This window comes from Bison bison, unplaced genomic scaffold (assembly GCF_000754665.1).
Source record: "Bison bison bison isolate TAMUID 2011002044 unplaced genomic scaffold, Bison_UMD1.0 scf7180017864040, whole genome shotgun sequence".
Lineage (NCBI taxonomy): Eukaryota > Metazoa > Chordata > Mammalia > Artiodactyla > Bovidae > Bison > Bison bison.
In genome coordinates this window covers 4,121,968-4,137,451 of record NW_011494612.1, presented here as the reverse complement: position 1 = coordinate 4,137,451, position 15,484 = coordinate 4,121,968, and the positions used below count along the sequence as shown (strand labels likewise).

At 36.2% G+C, this 15,484-nt stretch overlaps 1 protein-coding gene across 7 annotated transcripts in view; it reads left to right on the top strand.

Annotated features, from left to right (window-relative positions):
• PHC3 (polyhomeotic homolog 3 (Drosophila)) overlaps positions 1-15,484 on the top strand; it is an 84,829-nt gene that overhangs the window by 60,029 nt on the left and 9,316 nt on the right. For 5 of the 7 annotated variants that reach the window (XM_010835226.1, XM_010835225.1, XM_010835224.1 and 2 more), the window contains 3 exons: positions 6,346-6,460; positions 10,229-10,361; positions 10,453-10,684. In XM_010835226.1, coding sequence (XP_010833528.1) covers positions 6,346-6,460; positions 10,229-10,361; positions 10,453-10,684 — 480 coding nt within the window. Of the gene's footprint in view, positions 1-6,345; positions 6,461-10,228; positions 10,362-10,452; positions 10,685-10,858; positions 14,656-15,484 lie in introns of those variants that run through there. The other 2 variants (XR_824853.1, XM_010835227.1) reach the window with 2 other exon arrangements.

The following is a 15,484-nucleotide window of genomic DNA, read 5'->3' as shown; positions in this document are numbered from 1 at the left end:
TGAAATTTTTTTAATTTTAAAAATAAAAAAAAAAAATAAAAGACGCTTGCTCCTTGGAAGAAAAGCTATGACCAACCTAGACAGCATATTAAAAGCAGAGACATTACTTTGCCAACAAAGGTCCGTCTAGTCAAGGCTATGGTTTTTCCAGTAGTCATATATGGATGTGAGAGTTGGACCATAAAGAAAGCTGAGCACCAAAAAAAAAACAAAACAAAATTTTAGGATCAAAACAACCAATTTTCTTCTTTAAACAGACTTTAGTAAATGACTATTTTACTGAGCTTGTTTAAAAATTCAGAGCTTCCTGGTTGTTTGGTTTTAGATTTTATGTATTCTTATGTATTCTTTGATGTCAGGTGGATATTAACAGTTGTGTGAAGTCTTAATTCTTATGTATTCTTGATATCAGGTGGGTATTAACAGTTTTGTTAAGTCTTCAATCAAAAGATGATTAAATTTGTTCAAGGAGAAAAATACCACTAAATCTTCTCAGTGTCAAAGAATCTTTTTTTTTTTTAATAGGCCTTGTTCTACCAGTGAATATTTCATTAAAGTTAAAGTGGTATGCAAAATGACTTCAGGAAAACAAATACAAATGCAAAAATGATGTTTTTTATTGATTCTAATCATGGCTTTGCAGTAGGTGCTGTTCAATTAAATAGCGTGTAGTATGGTCGGGGCTCTACAATTGTGAATTAATTAACATCTGTGTCTAAGTAATTATCCTCAATATATTAGTGTATTTCATCTAAATTTATTCACTTTGTAAATGTTTACTGAATATATACTGTGTGCCTGTACTTCGCTAAATTAAGTAAAATAGCATGCTGGTAAGCAAAATAGACATTGACTTGGCTCACAGTAATCCAATTAAGAGGAAGGCATCTCTGTCATTATTGGTAACATATGGACTGTTGCAATGTATTTATCACTGTTGTACTTGTTATTTGAATAGCAAAGAACTGATAGAAGTATAAAATTTTTTATTGCTAACTTATGTTGAGTTCAGTCTGATTTTTTTATTTAAAAGAATGTTAAATGTGAAAAATTTCAAACATAAAATTAGAAATGTAAAATGAATCTCAGCTCACCCAGACTCAATATTATTACCCAGTTTTAAACATTATTTTGCGAAGTTAGCTTCATGCAACCCTTTGTTTTTTTCCTCCTACATTTCCCCTTCTCTTTTTCTCTATTGCTTTTTCTCTTTCCCTTTTTTCCCTTTCTTCCTCTGTTTAAAACCAAATCATAGTTCTTGTTGTATTTTACTAGTACATACTTCAGTGTGCATCTATAAAATGTACATTTTAATGCTGTGTCACCCAAAACAATATTAATAATAATTCTTTGTCATCTAGTACCTGGTTCATATTCAGATTTTCTCAATTGTATAATTACTTAAATTGTATAAATGTCCTTTTATAGTTATTTTGTTCAAATCAGGGTTCAGAAAGTGCCCGGTGGTGGTTTAGGAGTAAAGAGGTAATCACTCAGTTGTGTCCGACTCATTGCGACCCCACGGACTGTCTGTCCAGACTCCTTTGTCCATGGGATTCTCCAGGCAAGAATATTGAAGTGGGTTGCCATTCGCTTCTCCAGGGGATCTTCTACACCCAGGGACTGAAACTGGGTCTCCTGTGTTACAGGCAGGATTCTTTACCAACTGAGCCACCAGGGAAGCCTTTTGTTGTTAGGAATTTAATTTCATTTAATTCCTAAGTACTTGCTTTTATTATAGTTATGCATACTATTTATCTGAGAATTTTTCATTTGAGATGAAGAGTAGTAAAGACAGATGTACAGGGATTTTTTTTTCTTGCCTATGTAAGTATAAACAAAAGTTTTCTAGACTAATAAGCTATATAATGTGCCCTCTTGTGTGCGCATATTGGAGAAAAATGGAAAACTGCCTAGGAAACTTCACAGCATACTTTGTGATGCTCATGGTTTATAATATAATACGTATAAAACATATGGTGGACTGTGCTAGAACGTCAAGGAACTTTTGATCTAGTTCAGTTCAGTTCAGTCGCTCAGTCGTGTCCGACTCTTTGTGACTCCATGAATTGCAGCACACCAGGCCTCCCTGTCCATCACCATCTCCTGGAGTTCACTCAAACTCACCTCCATCGAGTCGGTGATACCATCCAGCCATCTCATCCTCTGTCATCCCCTTTTCCTTCTGCCCCCAATCCCTCCCAGCATCAGAGTCTTTCCCAATGAGTCAACTCTTCCCATGAGGTGGCCAAAGTACTGGAGTTTCAGCTTTAGCATTATTCCTTCCAAAGAACACCCAGGGCTGATCTCCTTCAGAATGGACTGGTTGGATCTCCTTGCAGTCCAAGGGACTCTCAAGAGTCTTCTCCAACACCACAGTTCAAAAGCATCAATTCTTTGGCGCTCAGCTTTCTTCACAGTCCAACTCTCACATCCATACATGACCAGTGGAAAAACATAGCCTTGACTAGATGGACCTTTGTTGGCAAAGTAATGTCTCTGCTTTTCAATATGCTGTCTAGGTTGGTCATAACTTTCCTTCCAAGGAGTAAGCATCTTTTAATTTCATGGCTGCAATCACCATCTGCAGTGATTTTGGAGCCCCCCAAAATAAAGTCTGACGCTGTTTCCACTGTTTCCCCATCTATTTCCCATGAAGTGATGGGGGTGGGGGGTTTCATCTAGTAGGAAGTAGCTATCTCTACAACAGAAAGATAACTGAGAAGCAGCATATGCTAGGTATTAGGTGAATTATATAGACAGTAAGAACATGGCACTTTAAAGCTGGGTGATATTATTGCCAGACTCGTGAGTTTTCTGTGAAGAGAGGGGGTTTGATTTGGGTCTTGGATGATAAAGCATAGATTGAAGATAACAGAAAGAACCTCTCAGGTTAGCATACCACGAATAAATGTACAGAAAATGTACAAGTGCTCAGTAACTTCAGGAGGGGGCAGTGAAGAGTAGGCAGTTGAGTTAGAGAACATAGTGGGCAGTAAGGCAAAGTCAGATTCTAGTGTACCTTGAGATTCAATTATGGAGTTATTTTGCTGTCAAGAGGATGGTTACTGAAAATTTTTAGGCAGGTGACATGAAAAAATGTTGAAACTGCTGCTCGTGTGTGGATGAATAGTAGAGGTTTGGCATGTAATTGATACTTGTAGTCATGGTGGGAAGAGGAAGGAAAGAATTGATGGAAGACAAGGCAAAGGGTAGTTTTAACGAACAGGATACCAGAGTAAGGAAAAGGAAGGTTTAAAGATGATTAATGTTTGCAATGAAGAATAAATAAGCCATAGAAATCTAATGCACAGTATAATGAATATTGACAGTATTGTACTATAATCATTAACCTAACTTAAGCTATAATCATCAACCTAACTTAAGCTAAAACTTAATTATTCCAGTGACTTAAAAGATAAAAATGTAATGTGATAGAAATGTTCAGAATTTCTACTGAGGCAGTCATTTGTATAAATGTATCAAATTAACACCTTGTACGCCTTAAGTTTACACAGTGCTATATGTTAACTGTGGCTAAAAAAAGATGAATCTATTTCATAGTGGAGATATGTTTACTGAAAATGTATCAATTTTTTAAATACTTCATAATTTCCCATGGTAATTTTATCAAGTATTTCTGTTACTGTATACTTCAGTGTTTATGGGAAGTAGTATAGGGTGAAATGGTGAGGTCATTTATTTAGCGGCTTTGGCTTTACGAGTGTGTGCAGTTTAATTCAGTATGAAAAACAATATAATGATTATTCTTTTTTTAAAGGATAAACTGTATCTCTATTTGGACTGGTTGTATAACCAGAATCTCCATCTAAAATGTGATTTATCAAAATGTCTTATATCTTCCCTGGTAAATCATCATGCTGATGATGATTTCTATCTCATTGCCTTCTTACTGCTGATCATCACATGATCTCAAGTCTTCAGGAAAATTGAAAAGTAATTCCTCTTTGCACAAAAAAAATTGGGGATCTCTATCAGTTAGGATATATGTTTGGCCACTCCATTAGACACCCAGAGTAATACCTGGTTAAATAAGAAAGAAGTTTCATTTTCCCTGACATAGTCTAAAGGTAAGCAGTGCAGGGCTCCATTTTGTTGGGCACGTAAGCTGTCAGTGTCTCATGGCCCTGCCATCCCTGGAGTGTTGCTCTCATTTCCAAGATAGCTCATCTTCATGATCATATTCTAATTGGTAAGATAGGGCCTCACCCGGAATTTGGTCAGAAATTGGCCACACATAGGGCAGCAGTTGTACTTTTTATTCCCAGTGGCTATATTCCTAGCTAAAAGTTAGGCTTTTGTTACTGGGGGAGAAAAGTGAAGAGCTGATATTAGGGAATTGCCAGCTGTATCTGTATAGAATCCCATCTTTATTATCTCAAGCAGTAGTTTTTAAAAACTTACTTAGCTCTGTAATTTTTTATTTACAAATGTGAAAACATTTGCCTTGGTAACATTACCAGATTTGTTGAAATTATGACCAAAATTAGAACTGGACTTCTTTGAATCTGTTAATGTTCCTCTCGTCTTTATGAGAAATAAAACTGATGTGAACTTTTTGTCAGGTTGTTAACCCTTAGACCATACCTGTCTAAAGGGATCTTGCCTTTCTCATCAGCAAAAACATTTCCTTCTCCTTCATAAGGTTGTCTGACCTATTATCAAGTGTTGCATATTTTTATGTTAATTAATTCAAGGTTTTGAAATAAAGCTTTCAGTAGAGTCAAAATTAAACAGCCCAAAGAATGGGCTCTTTGGGGCTGGATTGGTGGTCAAATGAGAGGTTCTATATCCAGTACAGGCTTTTCAAGGTCAGATTTGGTTATAGGCATGACAGACTAGAAATAAGACTCCTGGAAGTTATGACACTAGGTCCCAGCAACGTGTTGTGGGGCAGAGCTGTGTGAAAGCCATCTCTAGGTCACTGGAAGAAACAGTTTTTACTTTACTTGGTTTCAGACTCTTTGTTCCTCATTGCCACCAAATAGATGAGTTTGCTTATGAAGATAGTCCTGAGAATTTCTTTGAGATGATCTCTTGCTAGTTTATGACTTGATTGGTCATGACAGTGTCTTTGGATGTCCCTTGACACTTCGAATATTTCACAGTGTGTTTTTGCTGCCTTCACTTAATTTAGCACTTTGCCATTTGCTTCTCCAGTAACACTGGGATAAAATGATCCTTGAATGTATGAGTACATGTTGTTCATGTCTACATTTCAGAGTCCCTTTCTTCATCTTAACAAGTCTTGGTTAAGTGAATAACATAGAAAAGCACATAAAGAGCTCATAGCTAAAAGCTGTAGTTAGAGTTCCTTTTTTTGATATATTTTATATGACTCAGCATAGGAATTATGATGCATGAAAATAGTAAAATATGGTGATTTAAAGAATTAAACAGTTTTCATTGAAGTGTTTACTTGTTATAGGTCTTGGTACTGCTAATTCTTATGTGGAAGATAGGAAGTGGACCTGTCACTTTTTTATGCCTGCTACCTGTTAGGCATTCATGTAATCTTCACTGCATTTCTTTGGGGAAGGTATCATAAGCCCCATTTTACAGATGAGAAAACTGGGTCCTGAAGATTAAGTTGCTTGGTTATAGGTGACTGCTGCTGGATACTTGAGGATGTAGGTGGGAAGTTTCTTTAGGTCCTGTGGTATGACTTGAAGAAAGTTATGGATACAGAGGTAGAGGAAGGACATTCTCAATTAACAGAGAGCACCCTGACAAAAAAGAGCAGAGGTTAGAAATTATACAACTATTGATGATTTTGAAGATAAATGTAAATTATTTTAATATAACTAAAAGGGACTTTTATAATTAGATAAATACATCTTTATATATTCTGTTGTACACTGCAGATCTTAGAGAGTGTTAACAATTTTAAATGCCCTCTGAAAGCAGACATCAAAGTCTTCTTTTTGGAGTCCTCTTAGAATTGTGTTCTTTGCTATGTATATTATACATAGCACAATGTATCAAAATTCATATACTACATAATACTTTTTGGAAGGTAGTGACTTTATTTGCACATTTTAGGTAGGTTGGATTCTTTGCAAATGAACCTTTAAAAATGTATTATTTATTTATATAGAGAAAACTCCATAAGATTTTTATGCAGGAGCTAGAGGGAATTGGTGGAAGTGGTTGTTTTGGGGGGCTTTGCCTTGCCAAAGTGGCTGTGGATTGAAAAGTTAAAAGACCATTCCTTTTAAGTCTCCTGTAGGGTCTGAACACTAGCAGCATCCGACCCAAAGTAGAAGCTAAAAGAAAATTTGTCACAATTAAGTTTTTGGAATTTTTTCTTTTTTTCTTTTTTAGAGACATTAGAAGAAATGGACAGTGAGTTGCTCAAGTGTGAATTCTGTGGAAAGATGGGGTATGCTAATGAATTTCTTCGGTCAAAACGATTCTGCACTATGTCCTGTGCCAAAAGGTATTTCTGTTCTCAAGTTTCCTAAAGCACAAGCCAAAAACTGCTGTAACAAAACTAAAAAACTTGCAGAGTTTACCATTAGTCAAAACTAGGTACTGTGGAAGAATAATATCAAGTAGACATTATCTGGAGCTACTTTGCTATTCAGTTGTTAAATTGTACTTGGCGAAAACGGTATTCATAACACACATAGCATAATCTAATGACACATACAGCATAATCTAATACTGAAGTAGCAATCTCCAGGTGGTAAGAATATGGTTAGGAGAATCCCTCCTGTGAATACACTGCTCGTCCTTTGTTTTAACAATATTGAAATACCTGGATTTACTTGCTTATATTTTAAAATATTTCATTTCTTTTAACCATATCTTGTTTATTTTAGGGTTTTAAGTGGGACATCTGTAGCATAAATTCTCCACATTGTTATATTACTTGATAACAAAAATGCTTGTCTTTTCTAAGTGTATTTTCAGTAATATTATAGGTAAATAGTACTACTGTCAAAAGCCTTTTTAGTATCTTCATTGATGTAGTCACAAATTTGGTTTAAAGAAAGCCTCTCTAATTTGGTTAATAAATCCTAATACAGTTATTTCCCACTGAAGGTAAAGTGTGTGCACAGTTTAGTTTGAACTTTGTTCTGTATTCCAAAAGTTATTTTCTCAAAGAATTTAAAATCTTAAAGATACATCTAGGGAATTTCTTGCTCCCTAAATAAATACATTATTTAGTATGGTGCACCTAAAATATATTTAGTAAAACTTAAGTCAAATAAGCAGAAGTATTTTCTTCTGAAAATGGGTTAATGGTTTTTCATTTGTCAGTCTGTTATTCAGATATTCTTTCATGTTATTTTGACAGTCCTAATCAAATTGTGTAACTCCTATTTTGTTCGCATATACCACAAGAAAGAATAGTGGCTCTCAGATTCAGAGGATGAAAAACTGAGGGAGGAGGATTCCTTTCAGAATCTTTTAAACTTCTTAATTATTCAGAAATATTTCAGGACAGTTAACACACTACCATCACTCTTCTCCCAGAGATGACTGTTGAGTTGTCAGGTTAGTATACCTTTAGGTGAAGCTCTTTAGAGGCTTAGAGGTCCTAAGGTAGGAAAATACAGAGCAGAGAAGAGTAAGGAGGAGAGGATAAGTTAGGTCAGGTAAGAAATGCTGTTTACATGTATGCCTAGCTACCTTTTTTCGATATCTCAGTATTTAGGGACTAAATAGCAAATGTAAAGTTAGTCTCTCTTCTCTCTAGTCAGTTGGGAAAGAAGTTTGTTAGTTGATGTAAATGGAAATCAGAAACCTATAGAGCTGAGCCCCCGGATGAGCATACTGAACACGGGAGGAGCTTGTTTAATTGTTTTAGGGTAAAATGAAGTGACCATCAGGACACTCTTTTCTTTTTTATATTTTTAGGGGAAAAATAGCCTATTTACTCTCATAGTACTTCTTACTTTCTCCTCATTGATATTTTTATAAACATAAGTGAGGGAATTTTCTTTTAGTAAAACAGTTTTCAGTAGCAAAGTTAACTGGGATTTATTCTTGTCATTTCCCTGAAAAATCATCTTAGACCAAAAGAGTTTCAAAAAGAACTTTGAAAATAAGAAATTACAACAGCAATTTTATGTGTAAAAAAAAGAGGAACTATGTGCATTTTTTTAGCCTTTTTATAACATTTCAGAAATTTATTAGATGATCTGTTTTCACTCTTTCTAGGGAAGGAGTCAGCGGACTATACCCAGGCTGAGTCCTTTCTGTAGCCTATTTTTGTATGGCCCCTGAACTAAGGATAGTATTTAAATTTTTAGGTGGTTGAAAAAGAATCAGAAGAATATTTTGTGACACATGAAAACTATATAAAATTCAATTTGTCACTGTAGTGTATTGCTCAGTCATGTCCGACCGTTTGTGACTGCATGGACTGTAGCTCACCAGGCTCCTCTACCATGGGACTTCCAGGCAAGAATATTGGAGTGGGTAGCCATTCCTTTCTCCAGGCGATCTTCCCCACCCAGAGATTAAACCCAGTTCTCCTGCGTTGCAGACAGATTATTTACCATCTGAGCCACCAGGAAGGCCCCAAGTGTCACTGAGTAAAGTTTTATTGGAACACATCTATTCTCATTCATTACTGTCTGTGGCTGCTTTTATGTTACAATCACAGAGTTGAATAGTTGTGGCAGAACCTTTGTGTGGCCTAAAAAATCTAAAACATTTAATATCTGGCCCTTTACAGAGAAAGTTGCCCAGCCCGTTTAGGGCATTGGAACCCAATAAATGGCAAAAGATTTTTTTTTTTTTGGCCACACTGCATAATGTGCACAATCTTAGTTCCCCAACCAGAGATTGACCCTGCACCCTTTGCAGTGAAATGTGGATTTTTAACCATTGGGCCTCCAGGAGAGTCCCATCACAGGACTCCTTTAAACTGTCATCATGCCTTAGAAAGTGAAAGTGGTAGTTGCTTGGCCATGTCTGACTCACTGCAACCCTGTGGACTATAGCCTGCCAGGGTCCTCTGTCCGTGGGATTCTCCAGGCAAGAATACGGGAGTGAGTTGCCATTCTCTTCTCCAAGGGAAGCTTCCCAACCCAGGGACTGAACCCATGTCTCCTGGATTGCAGGCAGACTCTACCATCTGAGCCACCAGGGCCTTATAAACATCCATGTTAAAAATGTCATAAGAGTGCTCACTTTGACAGTACATATGCTAAAATTAGAATGCTATAGAGAAGATTAGCATGGTCCCTGCATAAGATATGCAAATTAATGCTCCACGTTTTAAAATATGTATATATTAAAATATACACTTAAAAATATTAGTCTATTTTGATAAAATAAAAATAATCTTCCAGCCAGTTTTTTTAAAAAAAAGAAAAATTTATTGTGCTAGGTCCTCATGGTTGCATGAGGGCTTTAGTTTGGAGAGCAGGGGCTACTCTGGTTGCGGCGTGTGAGGCTCTCATTGTGGTGGCTTCTCTTGTTGCGGAGCACAGGCTCATATGTATGTGGACTTCAGTAGTTGTGGTGCACACTTAGCTGCTCTGCGGCACGTGGAGTCTTTCCGGGCATGTGGACTCTTCCCAGGCCGAGGATCAACCTGTGTCCCCTGCATTGACAGGCAGATTCCCAACTAGTCCACCAGAGAGGTCCTTTTCCAGCCAGTTAAAGAATTAAATATATCTGAGTTGCCTGAATTCCTAAGAACCGTGAATTTCTTGTATAACTTTGATAACTCAACTTTACCTTTCTGTCTTTTAGTTATATTTGAAAAATATTTTACTAGCCATTTGAGATTTCCTCTTCTCTACTATATTAATCTCTTTTAAAAAAAACTCTTCAGGAATGGTTACCCAAGAAAATAACCATTTGAATGATCATCTAAATAGTTAATAATTTCTTCTTCTCCTGGAACCTTGAATTATTTTGCAACTGCAAAAATGAGTTATTGTTTGTATTTGCAGAAAGTTTCCCACTATCATGCTGTTGTTAGGAGATATCAGTACCTTGTTATAGGTGTCCAGTATTATATTGAGAGCTATATTATATATAACGAGACCATTTTTTTTTTTTTTTTTTTACTATTAACATAAGTAAATTTATTGAACACTGTGGTTTACTTTCTGAGGTTTTATAATCCATAATGAAACAAATGGCATTTACTGATTCACAACTGCACTTTAATTAAGGTCATAATTACTAAGTGGAGCATCCCATACATCATTTAATATTTTTTCTTACTTGAATTTCTTAGGTACAATGTTAGCTGTTCTAAGAAATTTGCACTTAGTCGTTGGAATCGTAAGCCTGATAATCAAAGTCTTGGGCATCGTGGCCGTCGTCCAAGTGGCCCTGATGGGGCAGCAAGAGAACATATCCTTAGGCAGGTCTGTAGAAACCTTGATTCAATGTACAATACCCTTTTCAGAAATACAAGGAAAATGCAATGCTGTATTTTACTTGTACTACATTTTCCAGCTTCCAATTACTTATCCATCTGCAGAAGAAGACTTGGCTTCTCACGAAGATGCTGTGCCATCTGCTATGACAACACGCCTGCGCAGGCAGAGTGAGCGGGAAAGAGAGCGTGAGCTTCGGGATGTAAGGATGAGGAAGATGCCTGAAAACAGTGGCCTGCTGCCAGTGGCACAAACAGAGCCGTCCATATGGACAGTTGATGACGTCTGGGCCTTCATCCACTCTTTGCCCGGTATGTGATTGACCACTTTGACCTTGATTTTTGCCTTGTGCACACACCCAGGAATGACATTAGATCCATCCACACCTGTTGCACAAAAGGGCTAGAGAAGTTCTGTATATATATACTCATTAAATGGCATTTGCTATTGAAATGTGATCTGTTTCCTCTTGCTTATTCCCTCAGCACAACTGGGTATTTTCTCATACCCCCCAAGTCGATAAAAACTGACTAGTCCTGCTTCTGCTGTGACACCTCAGCCGGTGAAGATATTAAAGGTGCTCTCTTCTCTTCAGTCTGATTTCTCTCGAGAGGTCAGTAGAGAGATTGAGTCAGACACTTCTTCCCTTCTGCTCTTCCAGTTTTCTAGTCTATCAATATTTCCTCCTTATTTCCTAATATAACCTTTTTTAAATGAAATAACACCAAATTTTTTTTTTACATTTTTGAAAGCTAATCAAGACCTTTTAGAGTGTGATAAAATTTTGGTTTCTTTAAAAAAACAAAAAAAACCAAAAATGTTGTTTCTTTTAAAGGAGGCTGCATTCTTTGATTCTTTGCAAAAAGTTTAAGACATCAAGAACACTTCTGAAATTAAGTAGACAACTGAAATTCAGTTATGATATTCTATTCCAATATTGAGGGTTACTTTCTTATTTATATTTCCTGCTCTCTCATTTGGTATTCTTTCCATCAGCTTAAGTCATTATGTTCTTTTATCTTTACTAAACAATAATCTTTTATATCCACTTTCTCTACTGGGCTGGGTACTGAAGACCACCTTTGCCAATGATTGACCCACACTGCCTCTGTATGTTGAGACAGTATGTATTTTTTTAATCAGCAAATCTTTTATCATTCACTTTAACTTAATGAATATGGAAAGTAAGATTTTTTAAAACCTTTGTTCCATTTTGGGTTTTTGGTGAATCATACCATTTCTCTTGAAATAAGCTTTCCAGAAAAATACATCCCCTTAAAACTTGTCCACAGACTTACTAAAACTAATCCACCTATAATTGGTAATCAATCTTTCTGTGAAGGTGACCACTGTCTCAGAAGCAGACATAGCTAAATTGTTGAGTGAAGAAAATATATTCAGAAGTATTCTTTTTTTTTTTTAATCTGTTAGCCATTTTACCTTACACAGATGGTTCCTGACTTGTGATGGATAGACTTAATGAACTTTCGATTTTATGATGGCACAAAAGTGATATACGTAAAGTAGAAAGTGTGCTTCAGATTTTGGATTTTGATCTTTTGCTGGTGATACAAAGCATGATACTCTCCACAAATTGGGCAGGACAGCTCCGTCAGCCGTGCTGTCATGAGGGTAAATAGCTGACACAGCCATGCTTGACTCATGCACTCATTCTGTTTTTTACTTTCAGTACAATATTCAACAAATTACATGAGATATTCAACACTTTATTATAAAATAGGCTTTATATGTTAGGTAATTTTGCCCTATTTACAGTAGGCTATTCTTAATGTTCTGAGGATGGTTAAAGTAGGCTAAGCTAGGCTATGAGGTTTGGAAGTTTAGGTGTATTAAATGCATTTTTGACTTGATGTTTTCAGCTTTCAATGGTTTTATCAGGATGTCAAGTTTGAGGGAGATAAATATACAGAACTCTGGAGTTTTATTGAATTATTTTTTAATGGCTTATTTTAGGAATGTGAAATAAGCTTTTTTTTCTACTAAACAAGATATGGTCACTTTTAAAGAAAGATGAAATTGTTTAAAGAAGGGATACATTTTTCATGGGAAGATTTTTAAGCATGCACCTAGGAAAACTTAGGTGTGATTCAAGTGCTGACCATGTGCGTTTAGAATCTGCTTTAAAAAGCTGATGTATTAGAGAATGGTGAGTCTTCACAGGGTATGGCTTTAATAGTTAATGAAATAAATTTTAAGTTTTATACCAGTCTAGGTATCTTTAGAATTAACATTGGAACTGTCATCTTTAGACAGTCTCAGTCTTCCAAATGGGATATATGAGCTGTTTGTTAGCCTGATTTCTCATTTGGAGGGGGAAATATTTCTTTTCCTTTGGGGAGGAGGAAAGTAGTTGGCCAAACAGATAACAAATAACAGCTGCTGCTGATTGTTCTATCACTTCATATACTTTTTTTAGGGCTAGTTTTCTAATTTTCCCCCAGCATCTGTTTGCCACAAGGCTACTCTTGGCTGCTTTATTAGGACGAAGGCTAACTTTTTTGTTTTGTTCTTCCTTCACTGAACGGAAAAAAATTATTTCTTATATCTTGAGATGCTTGCCTTACTAAGTTCAAGACAATTTTGTTGCCAGCCTTTTAGAGAAAATTACATATAAGGCAGACCCAGACTGTTTTATAATTTAGAATTTCTTGGTATTAAGAGTGTGCTGAATATAACTACTTTTTTTTACTGATTAAATGGGAGTATTTCTAAACTGTTTTGATAGGCTGAGTAACAAGCTTATTTGTGTGATGCGTTCATCTTCTTTCTCAAAGTTTTTCTCTGAATCATGCCTGTGGCTTAAGGTAAATCTCAGCCAGAAAAGGCCGTTACTGTCATTTCTCTATGTTCATCTGGCCTTTGTAAATCCTTTTGGGCCTCTTTCAGCTCATACAGGGCTGTATTTTCTTTTTCACCCTGCGCTCGTCTCATGGAATGAATAAACTTGTAAATTCTGTAATCTCTTGCATTTTTGTCTCTTTCCAGTTGAGGCTGGGTTTCCCTCTTTCATCAGGGCACCTGTATTTATTCCTAGAGTTTTCTCTTCTTGTTGTATGTCATCTTATGAACCATCTTGGTGGGACCATATGAGAGCTGGTATGCAGACAAGTCTCAGAGCTGTTCCCAGAGTAAAATACTATCTTCTTCTAAATGTTTGTACATTAAAAAGTTCTCTATAGGAAAGGTTCTTTGTACTCTCCATTTACTGCATTTATCTTCTTTAACTCTTCCTTGATACAGTGAACTGCGTTTTGCAAAGGTCACTTTAGTCTGTTGGTCTGAGAATCTGCAGTAGGTTTAGTTTCCATGTAGGTGTAAAAAGTAGGTATTGTTGAAAAACATGACTCTGTACTATAGTTTCATAATATTGATATTGGGGCTCGTTCGTTCTGTAGTGTTGAGTGCAGGTGATAGCCTTTCATCATCCTTACCGTGGTTCATTTTTGTGTGGGGTGTTTTTGTTTTAAGGTTAGCTGCAAATGTGAATGGGCACTTGTGAGGTTTCTTTGGGACCCATGTCTGTGCAGAGGTCCATCCCATCCTGGTCTGCTTCTGGTGATGTGAAGTCAGCTCAGCTGACTGCTGGCTGCAGTCGGGATATGTTCTGTAATGTCCCTGGAGCACCAGCTGTTCTACAGATGTAGATTCTAAATATGTCAGAAATTCATAGAATTTTAGCTCAGTATACCTTGGGCATCTAGATTTTTTAAAAAAAATCATCTTTCTCTAGTTTTAGGAAGCATATTTGCCTCTGCCTCCCCTTTTTAAAATCACTTTATTTTTTCATGTCTATACTAATGTATAAACACCCTTTTTTTGTGGTTGGCTTAAGAAAGTTGTGATCTAAAATTCTGAAGATCATTCCTGTTTTGACCATGCTGTTTCCCCACATTTTGTTCTTTATTATTTTGCTAACACATATTTTGTCTACCTACAAGAAGACATTTGAAGAGGGATCTGATAATACTGAGGAACAAGAACATACTTTGAATTTCTTCATGGAGAACTCCTTGTTTCTATTCCCAAATGTAGCTCTTATGGTCCTCATTACTTCTCACTGCTTCTCTTTTCTGAATCTAAGTAAGTCCTACCCTGTCTTTCTCTTTTCTTTCCTGTGTTCTTGTAAGTAAGACTGAAGAGAGAAGAACATTAGTTCTTTCATAAAAAGAAGGATGAAGTCACAACTAGATGCAAGATTAGTCAGTTTTGTCTGCTCAGTTTTGAGAGCTACCTCTGGGAAAAGAAAAGGGGCTTTTCTATGGTGAGTAATCTCATTTTAACTATTTAGTTTCTTTTATATGGTAAATAGCCAAAACCATAAAAATTCTGTGGAGGGTACTTTTGAAATAACAATTTTTAAAAATCTGAGAAATTATTAAAATAGAGGAATTGAAAAGCTGACTGCCACATAGGAGACAGGCAGGTTACTTAACAGTCAGCAGAGAAGTTGGGAAAGAGATAAGCAAGAGAGAAGCTGGCCACACAGCTGAATACAGGGGGAAAAAATTCTGCATTACTCTTAGAGATGGCTCGATTCTGTTTTTGTTCATTATTCATTCAGTCCTTCACTTAGCCAAAAATACATGTGTTTAGCACCTGCGATGTTTTGTGTTTGGTACTGGGGTTATAGGGATTACATTATTAACTTACATAAACGAGAGGAAAGTAGAAAGAATAATGACTGCAACAAAGTCATATCCAAAGGTGTAATGTAACCACTCTCATTGTGCATTATCTTTTTCTTTGTGTTTTCCCTTAGAATGCCGATTTGAAGAAAAGAGACTTTAAGCTCTTAGTTTTTTTATTCTTAAATTCACTTTCATAATTTTGTCTTTTATAAGGAAGGTTCCGCGTTTTTGTATTCTCTCCTCTCATGGGTCCTTAATTCATTACTTTGCCTGCAGGTTTCTTTACCCTTAGTGGGGAAGTTCATTAGCTGTGCAAAATGTGGTGGATAATAAAAACATTCGAGGGTCAAGTAGTGTTCACACTGTTACTTGTTCTAAAGCACCCAGTTTATGCTGAAAGGTAAAATATTGGTTATTCGTCAAGAGATTAGCCCAGCAAGCTCAAAATTTCGTTAAGAATTT